At 53.7% G+C, this 23,711-nt stretch overlaps 12 protein-coding genes across 12 annotated transcripts; 6 read left to right on the top strand and 6 right to left on the bottom strand.

Annotated features, from left to right (window-relative positions):
• Nucleotides 1–416: 416 nt before the first annotated feature.
• On the top strand, nt 417–3,038 carry LTS14_001626 (uncharacterized protein; the record flags this gene model as incomplete). The annotated part of the gene is made up of 3 exons (XM_064834335.1): nt 417–431; nt 489–2,380; nt 2,435–3,038. The coding sequence occupies 3 exons, from the start codon at nt 417–419 to the stop codon at nt 3,036–3,038; spliced, it is 2,511 nt and encodes an 836-aa protein (XP_064698199.1).
• Nucleotides 3,039–3,601: 563 nt separating this feature from the next.
• Nucleotides 3,602–6,886, top strand: FIG4 (phosphatidylinositol-3,5-bisphosphate 5-phosphatase; the record flags this gene model as incomplete). The annotated part of the gene is made up of 1 exon (XM_064834334.1): nt 3,602–6,886. One exon carries the CDS (start codon nt 3,602–3,604, stop codon nt 6,884–6,886), a length of 3,285 nt encoding a protein of 1,094 aa, XP_064698198.1.
• A 213-nt stretch (nt 6,887–7,099) lies between these two features.
• Nucleotides 7,100–8,278, bottom strand: REX4 (3'-5' exonuclease; the record flags this gene model as incomplete). The annotated part of the gene is made up of 1 exon (XM_064834333.1): nt 7,100–8,278. One exon carries the CDS (start codon nt 8,276–8,278, stop codon nt 7,100–7,102), a length of 1,179 nt encoding a protein of 392 aa, XP_064698197.1.
• A 225-nt stretch (nt 8,279–8,503) lies between these two features.
• On the top strand, nt 8,504–10,093 carry ESA1 (Histone acetyltransferase; the record flags this gene model as incomplete). Its single annotated transcript, XM_064834332.1, has 1 exon — nt 8,504–10,093. The coding sequence occupies one exon, from the start codon at nt 8,504–8,506 to the stop codon at nt 10,091–10,093; it is 1,590 nt and encodes a 529-aa protein (XP_064698196.1).
• Nucleotides 10,094–10,785: 692 nt separating this feature from the next.
• Nucleotides 10,786–12,925, bottom strand: LTS14_001622 (uncharacterized protein; the record flags this gene model as incomplete). Its single annotated transcript, XM_064834331.1, has 5 exons — nt 10,786–11,132; nt 11,208–11,348; nt 11,412–12,016; nt 12,095–12,344; nt 12,415–12,925. 5 exons carry the CDS (start codon nt 12,923–12,925, stop codon nt 10,786–10,788), a joined length of 1,854 nt encoding a protein of 617 aa, XP_064698195.1.
• A 985-nt stretch (nt 12,926–13,910) lies between these two features.
• On the bottom strand, nt 13,911–14,726 carry LTS14_001621 (uncharacterized protein; the record flags this gene model as incomplete). Its single annotated transcript, XM_064834330.1, has 2 exons — nt 13,911–14,467; nt 14,492–14,726. The coding sequence occupies 2 exons, from the start codon at nt 14,724–14,726 to the stop codon at nt 13,911–13,913; spliced, it is 792 nt and encodes a 263-aa protein (XP_064698194.1).
• A 1,198-nt stretch (nt 14,727–15,924) lies between these two features.
• On the bottom strand, nt 15,925–16,554 carry LTS14_001620 (uncharacterized protein; the record flags this gene model as incomplete). The annotated part of the gene is made up of 3 exons (XM_064834329.1): nt 15,925–15,990; nt 16,046–16,146; nt 16,206–16,554. 3 exons carry the CDS (start codon nt 16,552–16,554, stop codon nt 15,925–15,927), a joined length of 516 nt encoding a protein of 171 aa, XP_064698193.1.
• A 220-nt stretch (nt 16,555–16,774) lies between these two features.
• On the top strand, nt 16,775–17,527 carry LTS14_001619 (uncharacterized protein; the record flags this gene model as incomplete). The annotated part of the gene is made up of 1 exon (XM_064834328.1): nt 16,775–17,527. The coding sequence occupies one exon, from the start codon at nt 16,775–16,777 to the stop codon at nt 17,525–17,527; it is 753 nt and encodes a 250-aa protein (XP_064698192.1).
• Nucleotides 17,528–17,588: 61 nt separating this feature from the next.
• On the bottom strand, nt 17,589–19,028 carry SHE9 (sensitivity to high expression protein she9; the record flags this gene model as incomplete). The annotated part of the gene is made up of 1 exon (XM_064834327.1): nt 17,589–19,028. The coding sequence occupies one exon, from the start codon at nt 19,026–19,028 to the stop codon at nt 17,589–17,591; it is 1,440 nt and encodes a 479-aa protein (XP_064698191.1).
• A 241-nt stretch (nt 19,029–19,269) lies between these two features.
• LTS14_001617 (uncharacterized protein) lies at nt 19,270–20,313 on the top strand (the record flags this gene model as incomplete). The annotated part of the gene is made up of 4 exons (XM_064834326.1): nt 19,270–19,511; nt 19,571–19,870; nt 19,926–20,074; nt 20,135–20,313. 4 exons carry the CDS (start codon nt 19,270–19,272, stop codon nt 20,311–20,313), a joined length of 870 nt encoding a protein of 289 aa, XP_064698190.1.
• Nucleotides 20,314–20,573: 260 nt separating this feature from the next.
• RKI1 (ribose-5-phosphate isomerase rki1) lies at nt 20,574–21,595 on the bottom strand (the record flags this gene model as incomplete). Its single annotated transcript, XM_064834325.1, has 2 exons — nt 20,574–21,532; nt 21,586–21,595. 2 exons carry the CDS (start codon nt 21,593–21,595, stop codon nt 20,574–20,576), a joined length of 969 nt encoding a protein of 322 aa, XP_064698189.1.
• Nucleotides 21,596–21,890: 295 nt separating this feature from the next.
• LTS14_001615 (uncharacterized protein) lies at nt 21,891–23,600 on the top strand (the record flags this gene model as incomplete). Its single annotated transcript, XM_064834324.1, has 1 exon — nt 21,891–23,600. One exon carries the CDS (start codon nt 21,891–21,893, stop codon nt 23,598–23,600), a length of 1,710 nt encoding a protein of 569 aa, XP_064698188.1.
• Between the last annotated feature and the right edge of the window lie 111 nt (nt 23,601–23,711).

The following is a 23,711-nucleotide window of genomic DNA, read 5'->3' as shown; positions in this document are numbered from 1 at the left end:
CGAGAGGATGCGTTGTTGAGTGGAGGGTACGGTATACTCTCAAAGAAGTGTGGAGTGAATGTCATGCTCATATGCTTGTGAGAAAGTCTTTTGTCCGCATGGTTAAGGAGAGTTCGATCGGGTCTTTGTCCTCTCCTCGTCGCCTAGACTTGTCTTTCTTCGCTTCGTCTTGCCTCTGCTCTCTTGCGACAACTCATACCCGGGAACTTTGATCTTTCGACGACGATACGACTTCTAAACTCCAGACAGTTCTGCGACCAATGCGACAAGGAAAACGTAGATTATTGGAGTACGATACGTCCGCCACGTTGTACAGCCTAAAGTATCCTGCGGTCTAGACTACCAACACTATCAGTCGGCTCTTGGGATCGCACATCATACTGCAGGGGCATAAACGAGTTCTACCCTGGTCTCGAATGTTCAGCGACACCGTGAAGCGACATAATCTGTTACCAAGCGTCTGCAGCTGTGTGCTGCCACGCCCATAGGCCTCAGCACTGGCGTCCATTGCTGGTCAGACTGCATACTTGCAGTCGGCCTTCGATCCTTCCTATGCTCCGCTCGACAGTTCTACGATCTCGCCTGCTTCATCAGGCGATCCAGCGCTGAATGGAGAGGTATACTCGACGGCAAACACGACAAAGAGGAAGACACCGCCGCACGCCAACAGCACAAAGCCTCAGAAGAAGGTGAAGCGAGTGGGCCCTAGATCGGATAGTAAAGTTGATGCAATGAAAGACGAGGATGGTGACAAAGATGGGGATGGCTCCAACGACAAGCCGAAGCGAGTCAGGACTGGGTGTTTGACTTGCAGGACCCGCCATCTGAAATGCGACGAGGGCATGCCAGTATGTCACAACTGCAAGAAGAGTAATAGAGACTGCAAGCGAGGACTTCGACTGAACTTCATCGACTTATGGAAAGAGACCCCGCCGCATCTGGTCAGCGCATACGGCACCAAAGCCTGGAAAGTGGAATTCTTGGATGAGTCCCGTGAGATCGCGAGCGAGTACATGGGAGGGTTGCAGAAGTATAGACCTCTTACCCGTAGTGCGCAACCCAAGATTGAGGCAGAAGTGCCGGCGTTGACCTTCGACTATGTAACAGCAGCGCCAGCAGTGCCAGTCCTCCTGCAACAACCTCTGCCTCCAGTACAAAGTGTACTCCTGGAGCCATACATGGAGATGCAACAGCAAACGAACATGAACAATCTTTATGAACCGGCAGTGCAAGCACAACAACCACAGATACAACTACAGCAACAACCACAGACACAGTCGTACTCTCTCCCGCCACAGCCAGACTCTGGTTCGATGAATGGGACACAGTACAGCAACTCCGGGCCTTCGAGTGTGGCGGGACATACTTCCGTCACAAGCTATAACACTGCAACTCAGGACGTGCAAACCAACGAAAAGAAGGAGTATCTCGACAGCCAGGATGAGACGCTATTCATGCAAGTATTCGTCGAAGAAGTGGGTTTGTGGATGGACAGTATGGACTCGCAGAAGCACTTCTCACGACTCCTACCATTCCATTCTCTGTCGGAGCCCATGCTCGTAAACGCCTTCCTAGCATGCGGAGCCAAGCATTTGACATTGGTCAACCCAGCATACACCGAGGAAAAAGCACTTCATTACTACGATACGGCCACGACACACCTACTACAGAATCTGCAGAACCCGAATCGTGACACGGTCATCTGCGCTACCACAGCTGTCATTCTCAACGTCTACGAGATCATGTCTGAAAGAGCGCTCCAACGCATGAATCACATTGCTGGTGCTCGCGCCCTGATCAAAGAGTGCGGATGGAACGCTCGTGCTCAAGGTATAGGCAGCGCCTGCTTCTGGCTCAATGTCGGCCTGGAGGTACTTAGCTGTCTACACTTCAACTGGCAGGTCGCCTGGGACCCAGACGACTGGCAAGTGGACATGGACTTCACGCGAGAGATCATGAACGGGCGAGAAGAAGTCTGGACGCATCGCATGCTGTATATTCTAGCCAAAGTCTGCAACTTTCGCGCCACGATCCCAAGGCATGCGGAGCAGGACCTTCAGGACGAGCAGATTCGGACTCAGCAGCGATATGAGGACTGGACGAGAGTCAAGGGTTGGGTTGACGCATGGAACGATGGGATCCCGAGGACTATGCAACCCATGGCATTCCTATACTCGCATCAGACGAGCTCTAAGTCGGCATTTCCGGAGGTCTGGCTGGTAAAGAGATCAGCGATCGTGGGCAGATTGTTCTTCCACACGGCGAATCTGCTACTTGCACAGACGCACCCATTTTATAGTGCGGATAGCGAGGAGATGGGCGAGCTTGCGCGCAGGCACTCGAATATGATCTGTGGTATTGTTGCCCATGTCAAAGATCGGTACATCTTACTGCACAGTTTCTCTTCATGATCGTGATACTAATCGTCTTGTAGTGGCGTCGCCTCAGTCGCTCTTCGCTCCCTCGCTCACGCAGCCGAGATCTTGACAGATCGACGAGAACAAGAAGAAGTCCTCCAAATCTTCGACAAGATCAACAAGGAGACCGGTTGGCGAATTGGTTTCGTGTACGAAGATCTGAAGAAGAAGTGGGGATGGAACGAAGGACCTTCACCGCAGCAGTTTGCGCAATCTCATACTGGCGCCAAGGAGCAGAAGAAGGTACAGGAGGAGCAGCTTCAGCAGCAGCAACTGCAGCAGCGACAACTCCAGGAAGCACATGCGCAGAATTTGCAATTACAGCAGACATACTCCAACCAGAACAGCTACACACCACAGCCCCAACAACGACAACAACAGCAGCAGCAAGTAATCCAACAGCAGCAGCTACCAACACCTCAACAGGCGCAACCACAGCAACCGACGACGCCAGCAAGCTCTAAAAGACCACCGCCTGGTATACCAAACCCGCTTTACGCGAAAGCAGATTTCAGTCTGCCACAGCATCCTTATATGAATCACTATGTCGCGCCGAACATGCCATTTGGTAATGGGCAGGCCCTGGGTCAGGGTCTGCAAGGAGGGTACTATAGCTTCTGAGTGGTCGCTAGCGGTAGTCGTGTCTAAGGTCCAATAAAAAGCGTAGTCTGAGCTGCTTGTCACAATAGCCACAACTCGCAGAGAGGTACATTTGGATTGAATCTATGGGTTCTGGATGTGAGGGGAACCGAAAGTAGCTGGGATAAGATGTAAAGCAAGGCGTCCGGTGTCTGTGTCACGATCGCGATTGTACCTTTACACATGTAGACAATAGATGCGAGAACACCTTCAGACCATCATGTGAATATCATAGTATCTCGCCACGTAGCTCGTTGCGAAATTCGTCTCAGACGTCCATGGTGTTGGTGGTTTATTGGCGCGTGCTCACTGAACTTGCGACTTCAGTCTCTCGTTTGGGGTTGCCATGCATAAGCAGAACACCAATTGACTTCATGTGAATGACAGACCTGGACCAGACTTGGCTCACTCGGAGTACTGCAATGCTTGTGAATCAGCACAGATGATGCGCATGGAGTGCACGAACAGAGATTGTGCGTCCAGTCAAGGACGCCACGTAATACCACTCCAGTAGCATCTTCTCTGGCTTGCTCAAAATCCAACCAATGGACCATGGGCCTGTGGACGCTGCGCCGAATGCAGACGCCGATTACCAGGACCCAAGCGCACGCCCAGAGTCTCGTGACGATGCTCGATTGAACATCCCGCGCCGTGGTGGCGGATTCCGTGTTGCATCCCGAAGTCGAAGTAGAGAATTCGAGCAGAATGGTAGTGGAGGTGATCATGCCAGCACTCGAAGTCGTAGCCGACGACCAAGCTACAACAGTGAGTCGGCAGGGTCATTTGACGATGGGCCGGTCCTGAAGCGAGTGGGTGCTGTTGATGGCGAGGAGGACCGGGATGCTGACGGTGAAGGCGATGGTGGGGAGATCCATCTTACGGAGAAGGGTCACCACGATATGCCTGAGCATGATGCTGTCGATGAGGGAGATGGTGCTGGTCCGAATACTGCGGGCTCAACCAGAGATCGCTCGCATAGGATGTACAAATTTACGCTGTACGAGACTAATGCTAGATACTGGATTACTGGCGCAGATGTCACGGATAAGTCCTTTCGACTGCTGCGGATAGATCGAACTTCTCCCCCTGGACAAGTCGTCCTGTTTGAGGATGCGACGATCTACGATCGGAGGCAGATGAACGAGGTGCTGACTAGTATCGATGAGGGTAATCGTGCCACGGGAGGTCTGAGACTGAAATATGGCTTCTTCGGTTTGCTCGGCTTCATCAGGTTCACAGAGGCACACTACATGCTCCCCGTCACAAAGCGCCAACAAGCTGCTATGATAGGAGGCCACTATGTCTATCAGATCGAAGATACAGAGATGGTGCCTTTGACCACAGGCGCCAGCTCCCGCTTCATGCGCGATCGTAATCCAGAAGAGCTTCGCTTTCTGGGTATTTTGAACAACCTTGATCTGAATAAACACTTTTACTTCAGCTATGCGTACGACATCACGCATAGTCTGCAGCACAACATCATCACGCAACGGGCAGCTCTAGCAGACGGCCGACATGATCCAAAGCCGGACTTCAATGCCATGTTCGTGTGGAACCATCATCTGCTGAAACCCGCCACGGCAGCGCTCAAGCACCCGTTTGATTGGTGTCTACCCATCATCCACGGTTTCATCGACCAGACTTGCCTCGACATATTTGGCCGAAGTGTATACATCACCATCATTGGCCGTCGCTCTCGCCACTTCGCCGGAGCTCGATTCCTAAAGCGAGGCGTCAACGATTTAGGCTATGTTGCAAACGATGTTGAAACTGAGCAGATAGTGGCAGAGAAGCTCACCACATCATTTCATGCTCCCGGACCGAAGCTGTACTCCAATCCAACATACACATCCTACCTCCACCACCGTGGCAGCATACCACTCTACTGGACGCAAGATAACAGCGGCGTGACCCCGAAACCTGACATCGACATCAACCTCAATGATCCCTTCTACCAGCCTGCGGCACTACACTTCGACAACCTCTTCGAGCGCTACGGCTGTCCATTGTACATCCTCAACCTCATCAAAGCACGAGAACGAACACCACGCGAATCGAAACTCCTCGCACAATTCGCCGAAAGCGTCGACTACCTAAATCAATCCTTACCACCTCACGCCAAGGTCATCTACAAGACCTTTGACATGTCCCGAGCATCCAAGACCCGAGGCGGGGATGTCATAGGAAGTCTTGAGACCATAGCATCCGAGATCCTGAACTTGACGAATTTCTTCCACAACGACCCGACCTCACCTCGACTCCAGAATGGTATCGCACGGACAAACTGTATTGATTGCCTAGACCGTACGAACGCGGCACAGTTTGTGATAGGCAAGCATGCCTTGAGTCTGCAGCTACGAGCGCTGGGTCTCTATCCTCCGGATCCGCATCCCACGATTCCTTATGATACCGACTGCATTAATACGTTCACCTCCCAATTTCACTCGCACGGCGACACGATTGCAGTACAATACGGTGGCTCTCACCTCGTCAACACCATGGCCACATACCGGAAACTGAACCACTGGCAAAGCTCTAGCAGAGACATGGTAGAGAGTTTCAAGCGCTACTACCACAATTCATTCCTCGACAGTCAGAGGCAGGAGGCGTATAATCTCTTCTTGGGGAATTACGTCTGGGTACTGGGTGAACCACGACTGTGGGAGCTAGGAAGCGATTACTATCTCCATCATTCTGGCCCGCGAGGCTGGGGCGAGAGGAGGAAAGGGAGAAGGAGCTATATATTCTGGTTCACTCCCGAGTTCCTGCACGAGAGGGTGATGCCGGTCGTGAGTGCTGATGCCGTGGCAGCGCTCAATGATGTCCCAGGCAAGGATGATGTGGGAAAGAAGGTAGAGGGAAAGAAGGACGGCATAATCCCCGCCTACGACGAATACTGGCTGGAATGCTACCGCCCCACCGCCCTCTCCTCCCTGCAGAAAATCTACTCCTACCGCATCAACGCCGAACACCGTTTCCTCCCCGACCGACCACACGCCAATCGCGACGGAGGGAAGTACAATTTTTCTCCTTTTGTGCCGAGACTGGAAGCGCATCAGCGACGCCCATCTATTGATTCGCCGGACAAGAGACAGACGAGCAGCCAGCAGCAGCAGCATCAGAGGAAAGGTGTCACGATCTTGGATCCCATGGATGATGCGCCTTCCCTGTATCCGCCTAGCGAGGAGGTTGGGGCGGGAGGCGGGATTCCTCCACCCAGGAATGTACCGTCGAGTGCGATGGAGATCCAGCCTACGAATGGGATCTTGAGGGAACCGACGCAGGCGAGAAGAACATCTGAGCAGCAGCAGCAGGAGCAGGCCCAGATGGCGCCGGATAAAGCTACCATGCACCTCTGGTCGCTAGAGAAGATCCACCGTTCTTCCCTCCATCCCTCCGTCTCGGTCACGGAGTCGAGGGAGTACGAAAGGTATATTTCCCATCCACTGCATTTACCCCTCGTCACGAATCCGACCGACCACATCTCCTCCGACCGCAGTAGCAGCAGCAGTACCGCGGCCGCACCTTCCGCCTCAACAACCGCCGAATACATCGCCTATCTCTCCCTTACCCAGCCGTCCATCCTGACTTCAACGTCGACGTCCCATCCCACCCACCAGAAGAAGCTCAATGGCGGGCATGTCGACGATGTAGATGAAGCGGATCTGCAACAATTCCTCGATTTCGTGGCAGATGGCCGGGAGGAGGATGTGTTGACGGTCACGGAGGGGGATGGCGGGAAGAAGAGGTATAAGGCTTATCGGCAGTGGTTGAGGGGGAAGAGTCTGTTTAAGCAGAGTAAGGTTGATCCGGAGTATCGGACGGGATGAGAGAAGGAGGAGGAGGAGGAAGAGGAAAAGGAGGAGGAAAAGAATAGGCTGGGGATTTCCCGTTGGATTTTTTATGTAGAGTACGTACGAACGAAGTGCTGCTGGTGCTGGTGCCGGTGCTTTGGCTCGATCTGTAGTAGCATGAGGTTTGCATGAGATGAGGGGGAGCGAGGATATGGTGGATACATTGGATGGGAATAGATTGCTATCACATCACTTCCGTTTCGTCCGTTTCTTCTTCTTGCGCTTCTTCTTCGTCGTCGCTGCTCCTGTTGTCGCAGATATCTTCGTCCTCCCATCCCCATCCCCCACACCATCCCCCTCGCTTCCAAACCCCTCCTCCTCATCTTCATCATCCTCTTCATCAAGAATACTATCTTCCTCCTCACTATTCCCACCCTCCCACCCCTTTCCTCCTCCCTTCCCACCACCACCAACAACACCCCTTCTCCCCCCTCCTCTCCCCTCCACCCCACCCCTCCCAAACCTCCTCCTCACCTCCGCCTCAAACCCCTCCTTCTCCGTGCGGAAAAGCAACATGCTCGCCCGCGCATCCTCCACAGAACTATGCTCTCCTTCTTGAATCTTGAGTCCCAACACCCTCTCCGCCAACTTCCTCAACGCTGGAGGTCTTCCCCCGGACATGGCGCGGAAGGGAGGGTAGCGGCTCGTATCCCTCAGATCACATTTCGGGTGGGAGGCGACCATGTCCAAGACTTGCAGATCGTTTTTTAACGCATGGCCTACTAAGATCCTGCCCCGTAAGAGTTCGGCGACATCGGCACGGACCTGGTTATACGATCTCGCGACGTCCGGGTGGAGATGCGGCGGTTGTATCCCCGAGACGTGGGTGCGGTAGTCGTGGACTTTACTTCCGGGTGGGGGAAGAACGTAGGAGTCGTAGAGTTGGTCGCCGTGGTAGTTTACCAGGGAGACGCGGGCGAGGAGATGGTCGGTGTGGGGTGGGGGTCCCGTACCGACCATTTCGCAGTCGAGGGCGATGTATTTCCCCAGTTTGTGAGTGGGGTGGTGGCCGGTGTTGGGGGTGTCGGTTGGGCGGGTGGTGGAAATTGAGGAGGTGGTGATGATGGAAGAGGTGATGTCGTGGTCGTGGTCGCGGGTGAGGTTGGAGTTGGATTTAGGTGGGTCTGTGACGGGTTTGGAAGTCGAGTAGCCCATCTTGCGTCTGTTGACTACTTGCGTCCCGTTTGCATCTGAGAACTTGGCTCTTTTGAAGGCGCTGCCTGGTCGTGTTTCCTGTCTCTTGCGCTTCACTCCATTGCTTGGTGGTGGTGTTGGTGGTGGTGGTGGTGCGGTCTTCTTCTCGGCTTGCAACTGGGATTGTAGCTTCTTCCAGTTGCTCGACACGCCACTCAATTCCAATCCAGGCATTTCGTCCTGTTATCTCGACATTGTTATGGATATATATTGTGTACCGTGAGAAATGTTTAGCTGAAGCATGTGAAGAGACGCAAAGTTTCTGTGGGGAAGAAGCAGGGTCTTGTCTCTCACGGGCGCAATAATAATCCATCACGACGCGCACGACAAGGACAACTTCATCAGAAATATCATAAATACACCACACAGCGTGTCAAACATCACTCGATAATAGTTGTGATGGTCCCACGCAACGACACGCACGGCGAGGGCGGCAGCGATGAGATCAAAGCGGAAAAGGGATATGCCACGCTGGCCACCCTCACCATCGGCACCAAACCGATGGTAGAGAAGGATGGCGGTCAGCGACGAGCCGAGATCCTCTCCATCCAAACACGCAAAGGCAAACCAACATATTACCTCCACTACGTCGAATTCAACAAGCGTCTCGACGAGTGGGTGAGCGCTGAACGAATCGACCTTACACAAGAAGTCGAGTGGCCTGTCCCCGAAAAGCCGGAAGTCAAGTCCAAGCAGAGGACCACCGCCACATCCAAGACAGACTCCACGACAGACTCCAAGGCCCCTCAACCGAGCAGATCACACAAACGCCCTCGCTCTTCCACTCTCACCCGCGAAGCATCAGAAACACCCCAAGATGGCCTTTCAGCCAAGACCTCTCGCCGACCCTCCTTCACCAGTGGTGGCAAAGGAAAAGAGAACCTCGACCCCGCCGCCCTCACCGTCGCCGCAGAAGAAATCGGCGCCTCTCCGCAACCAGGCGACGACGACGACGAAGACGGTCTAAACAACACCATCGACCTCGCCACCGCCGCCGCAGCCGCCAAAGCCGTCCCCTCCCACCACGGCCCCTACGACCCCCAGGCCGAAATCGACCGCCTGCGTATCGGCGGTAGCATGACGCAAAACCAAACCGAAATCTCCCGCGTCCGCAACCTCGAACGAATTCAGATGGGCACCTGGGAAATCGAACCCTGGTACTTCTCCCCCTACCCGGCCGAGTTCACCGACAGCGACATCGTCTACATCTGCGAAACCTGCCTCTCCTATCACGGCACCCTCACCCAATTCCAACGCCACCGGTCAAAATGCACCCTCCTCCACCCTCCCGGAAATGAAATCTACCGGGACGAAACAATCTCCTTTTTCGAAATCGACGGCCGGCGCCAGCGAACCTGGTGCCGCAACCTCTGCCTCCTCTCAAAATTATTCCTCGATCACAAAACGTTATATTACGACGTCGACCCCTTTTTATTCTACTGCATGACGATCCGCGACGCCCGCGGTCACCACCTCGTAGGCTACTTCAGCAAGGAAAAAGAAAGCGCGGAAAACTACAACGTCGCCTGCATCCTCACCTTACCCCAACACCAACGCAAGGGCTACGGCAAACTCCTCATCCAATTCTCCTACGAACTCTCCAAAATCGAAAACAAACTCGGCTCCCCGGAAAAACCCCTCTCGGACCTCGGACTCCTAGGCTACAGAGCCTACTGGGCCGAAAACATCACGGACCTCTTACTCGAACGAGAGGCGGAGGGCACACCTATGTGCAGTATCGAGGACATCGGGCAGGCGTTGGCGATGACGACGAATGACGTGCTGCATACGTTGCAGAATCTGGGCATGTTGAGGTATGAGAAGAAGAATCATGTGATTGTGCTTACGGATGCGGTGGTGGAGCAGAGGCGGGCGCAGAGGGAGAAGGTGGAGGCTAAGGGGGGAGTCGTGAGGAGGATTGAGGGGGAGAGGTTGGGGGGGTGGAGGGCGCCGGTTTTTGGGGCGGGGGCGAGGAGTTGGAATTGGTAGGATTGATTGTGAAGGGTGGGTCGAGATTTGAATCCCTGTGGATCACGGATGGTGGCGGTCGTTGGGGCGTGAGTTGGGTTAGGTTAGATTGTTTTTGTGATACCCCTTTTGCTTTGTACTCGATTGAGGTAGTCATGGATGTTACCACGATGAAATCCAGTATAGTTGTTTACACAAACCTCCCCGGAATGAACATTCTGTCGGGGAATGCATATTTGAATCACTCCAGTGCATGCCGGGTTTTCGACTCTCCGTGGACCAACAGGTCCAAGGAAGCTAGGATACGGCGCATTCCTGCCAAAGGACCTCGCCGAGCCTCGCTGCCCACCATCCATTAGGACAGTGATGGCACATATGCCTAGGGATCACGGCCCACAGCGGTCCACGGAAAACCCAATCGGTGGGCCGGCCATATGTAGATCATCTACAGTAGTAGTAGGTACTTGTGGACAGCTAGCAGATGCACCCAGAGAAGGAATCGGGCTGCTCGGGCTCAATGTTTCCAAAGCGCCAGCAGGGGCCTACACCCGCGAACCAGCGGCCGGCGTATCCCGTCTGGACTCTGCACTATCCCATCGTCATCTACAGTGCTCGGCCTCCTATCGATAGTGGTCGGGTCTTTACGTAACGTGGACCACTGCGGAAGACACCTACCTCCATGATACTTCTACGCAAAACCCCAAGCTTCTTCATTACTTCAACCCCATGAACAACTCCAACATCCTAGGATAATCCGGCGTCCCCAACCCCGTCACCGGATCCCACCCTACCGCCGTCTCGAACCCGGGCCCGCCACAGTTCGCATTCGACCCATTTGTGATATCATTCAAGACATACGGATGTGCGTACAGCGCGGGATTTACGAACCCCACGGGCGGTTTCCCCGCCCGGGTCAGTTCTTCGTTGAGGAGGGTGAGGACGGAACCGAAGATTGGGGCGGAGAGGGAGGTGCCGAAGATGGTGATTTGGGTGGCATTGTTGAAGATTTGGAGGAAGGCGCCGTTGGCGGAGACGTCGGGGTAGCCTCTTCCGGCGCGTTCTGCGGGAGACAGTGTTAGTAGGTGTGGAGAGGAGGAGGAGGATAAGTCAGATGGAAATTATGGTGCGTGCTTACTGTAGACGCCGTTGTTCTCGCCGATGTTCGAGGCGTCGCTGTTTACGATGTAGGATTTCTGGTCGTTGTGCTCGGCTAGGTATTTTGCCACGGCGGCTTGTTGGTAGGCTGGGGGGGAGAAGTAGTTGGAGAAGCCACCGCCTGGGAGGGAATATTAGCGATACGCATAACAGACTCGAGTTTATATTGGTGACGGCAATATACCGGACCCGAAATATGCGTCCGTCTCGGTCGGCGTCCCCTCGCCCGTGGCAATATTGAACGCCGTCAGATTCACACTCATGGCACTCTCCGGGTCGTTGATAGTGTCATTCGGGTAAAGTCTCGTGCCGCCGACAGACGTGATGTACGGGCATCCGCTCGGGTAGTCCGGATTATAGATGGAATTGTTCATCGTCGTCGACGAGATGCAATTATTCCTGTTCGGGTCCGGGGAGCCTCCAACGCAAAAGTCGCTGCTGGAGAAGAGGACACTGTGGCCTTGCAGACCAAGCTCCATGAACTCGTTACAGTGTCTCTCGACGTAAGGTTTGGGAAGATCAATCTCCGGCTCACCATAAGATGCGCTGAGGCCGCGGGTGAGAGAGTACGTGCCGCACATGAGCTGGCCTTTGTATCCGCCTTGTTCGGGATCTGGCCAGCTTGGGTCGGTGCCAGGGGAGTTGCCGGTGATGCCGTAGGCTGTGTAGTTGCAGTAGGAGCCGTCAATCGCGTCAATGAAATCGTTCAGGAAGCCTGCATAGCCTCCGTTGTTGCGTTCTCCTGTGGTTGTTGGGATATCGTCGGTCTGATAGACGATAATCTGCTGACTGTAGTCACAAAAAGACAAGGGGTCAGCAACACAGAGTTTGTTGCGGTAAATTTGGCATGATTGTGTATGCACTTACGGGTAGATCAGGGCATAACCCAAACTTAGACCAACATCCGACTCGCCAGTGTTGTACAGGCTGTTGACAGCCACAGGCGCCTCACCACCATCAATAGAATCAACCTGTGGCGCAGTGCCCTGCGGGATCTGAGGTGCAAACTTGGCAAAGAACTTGTCAATGTCTCCTTGAGCGAAAACGTCTCCATATTCGAAGATGCCGAGCTTGTTGGCTGGATCGCTGTATTTGGCATTTGGGATATCGTAAAGAACTTTGATACAAGGAGGTCTGGAACATGATTAGACTGTGCTCTACTGCTCGTGACTTGATCGAATACTAACGTGATATTGACACCACAATTCTGAACATCAAATGGTAGTCCGCCAGAGCCAGGAGGAGGTTCCAGTGAGGCCACGGGTGAGATGGATAGTGCGGTGGTCCCCAGCCCCAGCCAGGACCACCTCTTGGGGGTCCGGATTGCTCACCATCACGCTTGAGCACGCGCTTTCTCAGAGGCGCTGACAGCACAATACCAGGTTTGATGAAGTCGACGTGTTCGGACAGATGTGCTGGTAGATGATATTCGTCGCAGCCAACTCTCGTGCGGCCTTGACTGTCTTCGTGTTCGTAGTACTCCACACCAAGCATCGACTCGACCTGAGTCACTGGCAGATCAACTGCAAGCCATCCGCGATTGGTATAGTGCATGATATCCTCTTCTTCGACACCGGAACTGACAGACCACGCCTTCACAGCTTGCGTGGTCTCCTCGCTAGGTGCGAAGATGTCATGAACGTCGTCTGCACTGAGGTGGTTGCCATAATTGGTCGAGTCAGGATGCGAGACGTCCATTAAGCGATCGTAGCCGCTCTCGAGACCATTTTGCTTAAGTCAATGCGAACCGGTATGATGGCATTACGATCGACCTGGCGGCGCTCAGCCTGGATGGGGAGCCCACGCTTCTCGTGAAGGACCAGGTTGGGCGCTGGCAGTGCCAACGCTCCAGCGCAAGCTGCCACTATGGTTGCTGCGAGCAACTGCATCTTGGTATGAGGATAGACGCAGGATCATGGCGGACGAAGACGACGGGAGACCATGGCTCATTATAACCTCTGGAGCGTAGACTACGCATCTGCGGCTCGGCGATCTCCAGCCAGACCATAACGGCATCAAGATGCGAGAGATCCGAGGGATTGTCCAATCGCAAGACGTATCATAAGCCACTCCTGTTCGGTAGGGTGGAAACAAGCATGGCTAAGGATGTGATCGCTGCGAGACAAGCAACAATAAGCAGCGATAGATTGAGGCTAAAGCACACTAGGTTCGTGTGCCTGCGGGGTCGATATGGTACCCAGCCGCTGGTCGACGGACCTTTCTAAGATGGTATAGCTGCTCATTGGATCAGCGGTGAATCGTGATAGAGTGATGGAGACAGGAGGGCAAGAGACGCATGGGCAAGACTCCCGCATCGCCGAGCCGAGACTCGCTGTTCGAGCGTGCGACAGCGACGCCGAGTCGATAATTGTTGCACGGACTGCAGAGATCAAGACGTTAATAGTGCATGAGCGAGAGAGTATGTTTTGAGAATCCTATCATGGATTCTGGGATGCAACTTCAATTCTGATAATTACGCAACTGTGCCAGGAAGTGCCAGGACCTGACTCGTTCGAAGGACGCAGCCATCGTGCAATGCACGCAGTTCAAATGATCACAGTTCTCAGCTGTGTAACTAGCAAGCAGCAATCTCGTCTTCGAGAAAGTCCATGACCGTAGAAACTTGCCTAAGCGGAGTCAGACATGACGATAGCCAAGCCAGTCATCGATAGCAGCAAGGATTCTAAGCCCAAAGGTTGTCTTCCTTGACAGTGACCTTTCCGTCACCCTGGGCCGAAACATCGACCCCGACTCCTCCAGCACTCTCACGAGCCCACAGATTGTCTTCTTTGACGGTGACCTTGTCGTCGCGCGGAGCGAGGAGCTCGGCCTCAGCCTCCTTCGAACGAGCCCAGAGATTGTTTTCATGAACCGTCACAGTTGCGGAAGGCTCAGCCGACGACTCGGCGTCGCCATCAATCTCGTCACGAGCCCACAAGTTGTTCTCGTGCACGGTGGTGTTGACGTTGCGCAAAGCGAGCAGTAGAGCTTTGATGTTAGCCTCGTTGCGCGCCCAAAGATTGTCATTCTTGGCAATGACGGGTTGCGTGCGCGTAGCCAGACCCTCTTCAGCCCTAGCCTCATCATCCTTAGCCGCAGCCTCAGCGCCATCACGCGCCCACAGATTGTTCTCGTGAACGGTGACAGTCGGGACCGGGATGGTGATGGCGCTGCTGCTGATGTCGTCCACCTCGAGCGAGTTGCTGCGAGCCCAGAGATTGTTCTCGTGAACAGTCACAGCTGGGACGTCGGTTTCATTCTCACGCTTAGCCAGCGAGGCGTCGTCGTAGAAGGCGTTGATACGCTTAACCAAAACGTCAATCTCCTTGCTGGCAGCAGAGCTGATGTCCTTGGCCCACAAGTTGTTCTCGTGGATAGTGAGGGTAGGAGTCGGAGTGGTGCTGACGGTCAGAGTGGCCGTGATAGTTGGGAGAGGAGCAGCCAAGGCGAGGCTGGCCAGGCCTAGGGTAGCTGCGGCGGTGAGGGCGATGAAGTACATGATGGCTTCTGGGGTATGCCTGTTGTGTTGAAGGTGAGCTGTGCTGTATGATGTAGTGGTCGTTATGTGTGCTTGTGACTTCGGTCGCGATTTACGGGAATGTTTTCAATGGAGTTGTTGTACAGTCGAAATGAATCATGAGAACGCAGCAGGAAAAGCAGGTTTATATACTCAGTCTCCGCCAGACGTGAGTGAGTCTCAAAAATTTCACGCGTCGTCACCAGCACGCTCTCGTGCTCATTTCTCGTTCGGAGACACTCACATCCGGTTGAGATTCACAAGCACCGCTAATACCCGAGTCCTCGTGGCTTCTCAGCTCCATTGAACATCCGGCTTGCGATGGGACAAAGATGGTCGGATGACTACCATTACAAATCGAGATCGTACAGCATTACGTGACATTGCCATTGTGCAGAAACTTCCAATGCTGCCGGACAGCAGAAAAGAGTCCTGAACCGTAGCAGATCGTGTGTATAAAGCTGCAAGGATAACGACAGCGTGCCTTCCATCTTCACATGCCTTTGAGTCGCTTAAGCTTTGTCTTTCGTCGGGAGGACTCGGCGCACAGACACGTTGAGATTCGCCTACGTGCGTTCTTCGATCCATCTTTCAGCGGTCCAGTTGAGTCATCCTGTGTTGCCATTGCGAGCGCTTATCCATGCACGCCACGTGGTCGCGGAAGTTGAGTTTTCCGGCGTGTACGATTCCGGCAAGAAGAACCAGAAGGTCACCGAGTCTTGGCATGAGCTGGTCGTGATGATGCATTGGGTGTATAATCTGGGTACATTCGCGCCTTCCTACAACCGTCTTTGCCATCTCCACCATCTCTACCGGCCATTCGCCATCAGCTTCATGCAGCTCCAGCTTCGTGATGAGCAGCGGCGCCCTAGCCCGGAGGTCAATGTCCATGTCGGGTGCCTTTGGCTATCTCGTATGGGTACCGCAAGCATCGAACGGCACGCGTCTGTTTTACTTAGAACATCACGCAAATGAAGATGGATTCCCCCATCGAAGCCTCATAGCTAGACCGCCTGGAAATCAGTCCGGAGCTCTGCCTCTGAGAGGTCGTGGGGGACGGTCGTCGATATGGTTCCAGCTGGGCCATCTATTGGCCGTGTGATTGGGAGCATCCGCATCCAGTTCGAACTCTACCATTGGCCCATCACGTACCCATACTCTATGGGTCCACTCAAGCCACTCAAGCCGCCTTGGGCTTCTTGGTGCCATACTTGGACCGGCTTGTGAGGCGATTACCAACACCGCCCTGCATTCAACATTAGTGCCTGTAGCCTGATCCACGTTCACTCAGACAGACTTACCAAATCCATCGCACCTCGCACAAGATGGTACTTCACACCAGGGCAATCCTGTGATCGACCTCCTCTCACCAGCACCACAGAATGCTGCTGCACGTTGTGACCTATATCTAGTATCAGCGATGCCTGTGAGAGCCGTGTTCGAGTCTATCTCCTCACTCACCTTCACCAGGGATGTATGCTGTGATGACCATGCCCGTACTTAATCTGACCCTCGCAACTTTCCTCTCTCCCGAGTTGGGCTTCTTGGGTTTCGTCGTACCTACACGTAGACATACTCCCTTTAATTCGGGCTTGTTCTTCAAAGCTGGCGAAGTAGCCCTTCGTGCTTTCTGCCCAACCCGTGCGCCGCGCAATACCTGGTTGTATGTTGCAAGGAATGGCGAGGAGGAAGTGAATGGTCGTTTAGCCGCAATGGTTGGTAGGATGACTGGGGGAGCAAGAGCAGCGGCGAGGAGAGATCGTGAAGGCGCAGGCATGCGGAGGAGCGATCGGAAGAGTGGCGAGGCCATTATGAGCCGTGGTACTGTACAATATTGTAATGGTTCCGCAGTGGTGGACATGCTTCAAAGTCAAGATGGTGGTGAATCTCGGTGGTGCTCGGATTTGGGTGAAGCTGATTGGCCGACCATCGAGCTACAGACAACGAGCGCAAGCAGAGATAGAGACCTGTACAACAGATTGATAACCAAAGTCTACTTCAAAGTAGCTACAGTCAAGTCGAAGGACACCATGATAGATCCCGCGACCGGCCGTACTCTCCCGGAATCCGATACCTCCTACCAGCGCATCCTCTTCGTGACCCCCACCCTGCATGTCTATGGCATACCACCTCTGAGCTCCAATCGCGGCTTCAGCGCCGGCACATGGACATCTCCCACCCAGCCCACCGCGCAAGAGATCTTCACAGGACGGCTACGAATTGTCGAAACAACAGCAGAGACCGGCATCAAGGTAGACATCGTCATTGAGGACCCAAACACCGGCGACCTCTTCGCAGCAGCACCGTATACAAGTCAAGCAGTGGTACAGCAAGCCAATGATAGTTCTCGGTTCTTCGCTGTGAGAGTGCAAGGCGAGGGAGGCATGAAAGCTACGCTAGGCATTGGTTTCGAAGACAGAAGCCCTGCCTTCGACTTCAGCATTGCCCTGACTGAAGCGAGGAAAGTATTGGGCTTTGAAGCCGCAAGCAGTACTGGCACGAAGGGGGGGGCGATGCTGGAACAGGAAAATAAACAAGACTTCAGCTTGAAGGAGGGCGAGAAGATTCATATACAGGTCGGCTCGAAAGGCCGGCGAGCGGTTCCTACTAATACTGGGCCGGCATCGAGCGATAGCTCGGCGCTATTTTCTATCGCACCTCCGCCGGCAGGAGGCAAATCGGACGAAGCTTTGCCAGCAGTTGCGCCGCCTCCTCAAAGTGCTGGTGGTAGGTCGGCGCAGGAGCTTGGGTTCGACGATGGAGAGTTTGGCGAGTTTCAGTGAGAACCCCACGAACGGCTTCCTGAACTTCATGTCACCGGACCAGAGCAAGTGATATTGGCCCTCACTTCGGTCGGAGTACCAGGACTAGAAGACTAATTACCGCCGCCCCAGTAGCTGCACCTTGTAATGCAATAGTCGTCAGCTCGACCTGCTTGAGCTGGACCAAGCGCTCGCTGAAGAGTTCGTGGAATGCTGTTTGGTACGTCTCCCAGCTGGTCAGGGCTGGCGCATCCACTGATGGTATGACAGAGTCAACGACCTCCACAGCTTCTTCTGGTAAGACCTCGCCAGCTGCGAGTGCTGTCTCACCAGCTTCCATACTTCTGGGCCGAATACCGGCTTGAGATGCGACTGAAACATCAGCCACCTGTGCAGCACCCTCAATGTCCTCAATTAGCGTACTAGCAGGCTGCACCACCTCGTCAACCTGCTGCTCGACCACTCCACCTCTTCGCTCCGCCATAACTTCATCCGTATGTTTATGTATTGTTCGCTCATCAAGAGCACTCTTCACATCTCTGACGATCCTCCTACGTCTCATAGGCTCGAAAATCGCAATCTGCGTCAACAGCAGCAAAATATTCACCCCCATCAATCCAAAAGTCAACCACGTGGAGTTGCGTCGGATGGTATCAGACCAGATCTGCTCCTCATGATACTGCTTCCTCTCCAGTCTTTCCAGCAGCGATCGAGCATCTTCTAGCTCTCGCTCGGCGATACGTAAGGTATCTTTCGCCGTCTGCACGGATTGATCGTTCAGGTGCTCCGATCTGACGAGGGACATGTATGTTTCCAAATCATTTGGAGCCCAGCTGCTCTTCCTCTCTAGCAGCCCGACAATTTCTTTCTGTGCCCCGGCTTGATCTGCTATCGTCTTATGGTGGTTTGCCTTCGCATTGTCGACAGCTCTGTGCACGGCTCGTACGGTCTCTTCTTGCATCGTGATTTTGTTTCGTAATGCTTCGATCCCGGAGTAATCTGTTCCTGTATAGACGTTTATGTGTTGGCCGGCTATACTTGCTCGAGCGAGGAGGCGGTCGATGATTTGGGTTGTGTCTTTTGAGAACTGCCATCTTTGCTTCTCGACATAGGAAGGCAGTGTTGAGCTGTCAGTAGCCGCTTCTGTGTCATTTGATCTGGCATTGGCAGTGCTGGCGATGGCCGCACGCGGGTCTATGGGCTTCTTAAGCCCAGCATTGTGCGTTTCATCTCGTCGTCGTACAGTCGTCGAGAATGACCGGCGCGCAACATCACCATCTGAAGATAGCTTTTTGAAGCCTCGAGACTGTGCTTTGGCCCTGCAATCAAGACATGTCCAGGCCGAACCTTTGATCACCTCTCTCAGCACCCTTCTCGTCTGCTCGTTGCGGATCACTCGCGGTGTCACCGTTCCAGCCAACCGTACAGCAGGTCTGAAAGATGGCTGCATCGTCCTCACAGCCTCTAGATCATCCACCACAAGCTCACTCATATCTCTAAAGCTGCGGGCGTTGACGGACATGAGCTCGGTCCAATCGTCTGCTTCTGCAGCTCGTCGTCACTTTCGGCATTTAGCCGGCACATTTTTGCTATCCGGACCGTTGACAGGTTGGCGGCTCAGCAATTATTCGGCGTCGATCGCATAAGATTTACGCCGACGGACACATTGAACGAATTAACAACCAAAGAGGACCATACCTATCAATCTAACTCCTAAACATCATCTGAAGTCCCAGAAGTCTTCTCGACAATCCACATTCAAGATGTCTACCGACGAGCTCAAAGCACTATCATGGCCTTTCCCAAACCCAAAGTACATTTTCTTCACCGACTTCGACGGCACGATCACGCTGCAGGACAGCAATGATTACATGGTACGCAAGTTCCAGAAGCCAGGAAGTATGGACGAGGTTGACCGACAACGACAGACAGACAACTTAGGCTTTGGTGGCGAGAAGCGACGACAGGGCAATAAAGATGTCCTCGACAACAAGGAGTCGTTCCGGTGCGTGCATCAACACCGACTTCGACCGCATAGCATCGAATCACTAACTCCAATCAAAGCGATTCCTTCCGCAAAATGATGGACTCGATCAAAACCCCTTTCCCAGAATGCGTCGAGTACCTAGTCCAAAACATCCAGCTCGATCCCCATTTCAACGAGTATTTCCAATGGTCGCTCAAGAACAACATCCCAACCGTCGTGCTGTCCGGTGGCATGTACCCCGTCATCCGAGCCATCCTCGACAATCTCGTCGGCAAGGACGCCGATAAAATCGAGATTGTATGCAATGAAGCTATTGCGAGGGAAGGGAAGAAGATTGATGAGGAGGGGGGTTGGCAGATTAAGTATCATGATGAGAGGTATGCGTGATAGGACTAAGTCGTAATTGTATTGCTTGAGCTGACTATGTATTAGCGGCTTCGGCCACGACAAGTCTTTGACCATCCGACCGTACGCAAATCTGCCAGCGGGAAAACGACCAACACTCTTCTACGCTGGCGACGGCGTCTCAGATCTCTCGGCAGCCAGCGAAACCGACCTCCTTTTTGCTAAGAAAGGACGAGGTACGTATAATTACTCCACAGCCAACTCGTGTTATTCGGTCCCTGACTGACACGAAACAGATCTCGTCGAATACTGCGTCAAGAAGGATGTGCCTTTCACGCTCTTCGAAGACTGGTCTTCGATCCATCAGAAGGTGCAGGAGATCGTGGAAGGCCAGACGACTGTCAAGGATGCCGCGCACGAGGGCTGGGAGATGTATAAGAACGGTCAAGCGGGACTGAATGGCAAGGCGAAGTAAAGGAAGTTCGGAGTGTGCTCATGGCTCATACATATAGATAGATAAAGGGGCATATATCAATGGCCTGATCAGTTCGTCTGTCAGGTCTTGAATATGAACTTACGGAGACGAGGTCGTTTTCCGGAAACTCTCATGTTCGTGTTCGAATTGAGCTGCACGACCAATCTCAAGCCCGGAGGACCAAAATATAGCATCGATCTCACGCAATCTCATGCCCACATGAGTCGCACACATTCATCCTCCCCTTCACACTCATATCATTACTTTTCGAGTTCCGGCGCCCTCCTGACCATCACCTCACCGTCCTCCAGCCCGAAGTACACCGCCACAGGTCTCTGTCCTCCCTGCATGCCCGCCGCTTGAGCTTGCGCACCATTGAGACCATGGAAAAGACCAACTTCCAGCACACCGTTAATCTGCTTGATCCTCGCCGCCAGAGTATCAACGCTCCACACTCCATCCTTCCCATCGGCCCGACTCCCATTCTTCTCATCTAGCGGCGACAAAAGTGTCTTGAACGGAGCATCGATAATATAAAAAGACTGATCCGTCTGAATCGGTCCCGTCTTCGCCAGACTATGCTCCCGCAACTTCGCATCCGGTGATCCAATCAACCTTAACTCCCTCAACACACTCGCATGCGCGATCGGCGCCACCTCGATCGGTATACTCGGCCAATTCGTTAACAGCCGCTTCTGATCCTTCCGATAATCCGCAATACAGACAAACTTCTTACTCCGGCACGCCACCAGCTTCTCCTGGAACAGACATGCCCCGCCACCTTTGATGCAATTCAGATCCTCGTCTACCTCGTCCGCACCGTCGAAACAGACTTCTAGCAGGGCATCGCCGGGTAGGGAGTCGAAGGCGATGGGGAGCAGGCCGGCTTGCTCGATCACTTTTCGGGAGTTCCAGCCTGTGGGCACGAACCAGTTCATGTGGTTTGGTGGGGGTGGGTTCTTTTCTAGGTGGGCTTTTATGGCTTCGACGCCGTAGACTATTGTGCTGCCGGAGCCGATGCCGACGAAGCGCATGCTGCTGTTGAAGTGCTCTTCTACTGCTTTGAAGGCGGCTTTTCTCTTGGCGGACTCGATCTTGTCGAGGTCGGGGGCTTTGGATGACATGGTTGTGTTGAGTGTTCGGGGATGTGCTAGTCGGTGGTAGACGGTTGCCGGAAGCCTTGTGTGAGGGAGGGATGATCGGATGAGTGAAGCCAGAGCTGGATGGATTGTTAGTGTATGTGACACTGTGTCAGCTCGTAATGTCACTTACATCTGATCATACAAGATGGCGGAAGTTTGTGTACAGGAAGCAGTGAGATTAGTTGGAGACTGCTTCTGCTCAGTCAATGGTTAGTAACATCTCAGCCGCTTCCACTTTCTCCTTTCAGGCTGAGGTTCTAGAGCCATATTGGGCGACCCCGCCATCGTGGCTGTTGTTGCCCCTCGTCAGTGGCACAGCGTGTGGCTGCGATGACGGAATCGATCCAGGCACTGACACGATCCAAACGCGACCAGATATCTCTAGAGCTTGCTTGTAAATGTCAGCAGATATCTTCCCTTCACAGACATATCAGCATGGCAGCTCCCGCAGAGGTTCCGCCACCTCTGCAGGGTATACCGACGGCGAAGGAGAAGAAGTATGATCGGCAACTACGCTTATGGGGCATCAACGGCCAAGTCGCACTGGAAAGTACACACATCGTCCTCATCAATAATGGACCTGGCGTGACTGGCGTGGAGACTCTGAAAAACCTCGTCCTCCCAAATGTCGGCGAGTTCACCATCATCGACTCCGCCATCGTTTCCGAGGCAGATCTTGGCGTCAACTTCTTCCTGGAGGATGCTTCGCTTGGGAAGTTTCGTGCGGTGGAGGCGGCGAGGTTGCTAGAAGAGCTGAACCCAGGCGTGAAAGGTCATGCCGTCACGGAGCTGCTTGAGACTCTCATCACACAGGAGAAAGCGCTGGCGGACTACAACCTCATCATCGTAGCAGCACCGATAGACCCGGCCATCCTCGCCAAGATCCAAGCACATTCGCAACAGTACCGCATACCAACCTTCTACCTTCACTCCGTCGGCTTCTTCTCGTCTTTCTCCGTCTATCTACCGCCAACATTTCCGATCGTCGAGACACATCCAGATCCGACGTCCACGACAGATTTGCGCTTACTAAAGCCATGGCCAGCACTATCAGCTTTCGCGAAAGAGAAGCTGAAAGGGCTCGAGGAAGGGACGATGGCGGCGCACGACAAGGCACACATCCCATGGCTCTGCTTGCTGCTGCATTACCTCGAGAAGTGGAAGCAAGCGCATGATGGAAATGTGCCAGAGGCTTTCAAGGAGAAGACGGCATTCCGAGATACAGTACGAGCAGGCGACTACAACGAGGAGAACTTCGATGAGGCATGCGCGGCTGTTCTAAAATCGCTGAATCCACCAACACCACCGAGCGACGTGCGAGACATTCTCTCCGCACCGGAGACACAGAATCTCGACAAAAGCTCCGCACCCTTCTGGCTGATCGCAAACGCCATCAGCAAGTTCTATCAGGAGCATGGTCAACTTCCACTCCCCGGCGCCGTCCCGGACATGAAGGCGGTATCAGCGGATTACATCATACTCCAGAACATCTACAAAACCAAAGCACGACAAGACAGTGCCGAAGTCCTCGCTACCGTCCGCGAACTTGAGAAGCAGCTTGGGCGCCCTCAAAACTTTGTCCAGGACGCAGAAGTCGAGAATTTCTGCAAAGGCGCCGCTCACATTCATCTCGTCCGTGGCCGATCCATCCAGATCGTCGAGGCAGGGAAAGCTATTCAATTTGGTGATAGAGCTAAAGCTATAGCGAAAGAACTTACCAACGACGAGAGCCTGATTGGTCTACACATCGCATTCCTCGCGTGGGACGAATTTGTTGCAACACACCATACCTCCTCGCAGGTCGCAGGGGGTCAAGGTCTCAAAGTCCCAGGTAGCGGCACCGACGACTTCGAGGCCGATGCTGAGAAAATGACTGGAATCGCGCACAAGATCGTTGACAATCTCATCAAAGAAGCTGAGACGTTCGTCGAGGATCCGGAGTACTCGCAAATCAAGGAGAAGATAGCGAAGTTCTGCACCGAGATTTTGAGGGCTGGGGGCGGTGAGTTGCATAATATCGCCTCGTTGACTGGTGGGTTACTGGCGCAAGAGGTGATCAAGGTCATCACGAGGCAGTATGTACCCATTGACAATACCTGTCTGTTCGATGGCGTCGCTAGTCGAACACGGGTGCTCCGTATTTGAGGTTCTTTGGCTTGATGGGATGGCGTTCAGAGGCGTATGGAGATGGTATGAGATGCGATATCGCATTTGCCGGCGTTTATGGACAAGCATATCCACATCAGACGGCGCATG

This window comes from Recurvomyces mirabilis, assembly GCF_035927965.1.
Source record: "Recurvomyces mirabilis strain CCFEE 5264 chromosome Unknown scaffold_3, whole genome shotgun sequence".
Lineage (NCBI taxonomy): Eukaryota > Fungi > Ascomycota > Dothideomycetes > Mycosphaerellales > Teratosphaeriaceae > Recurvomyces > Recurvomyces mirabilis.
This window is presented reverse-complemented; position numbering and strand designations above follow the sequence as displayed.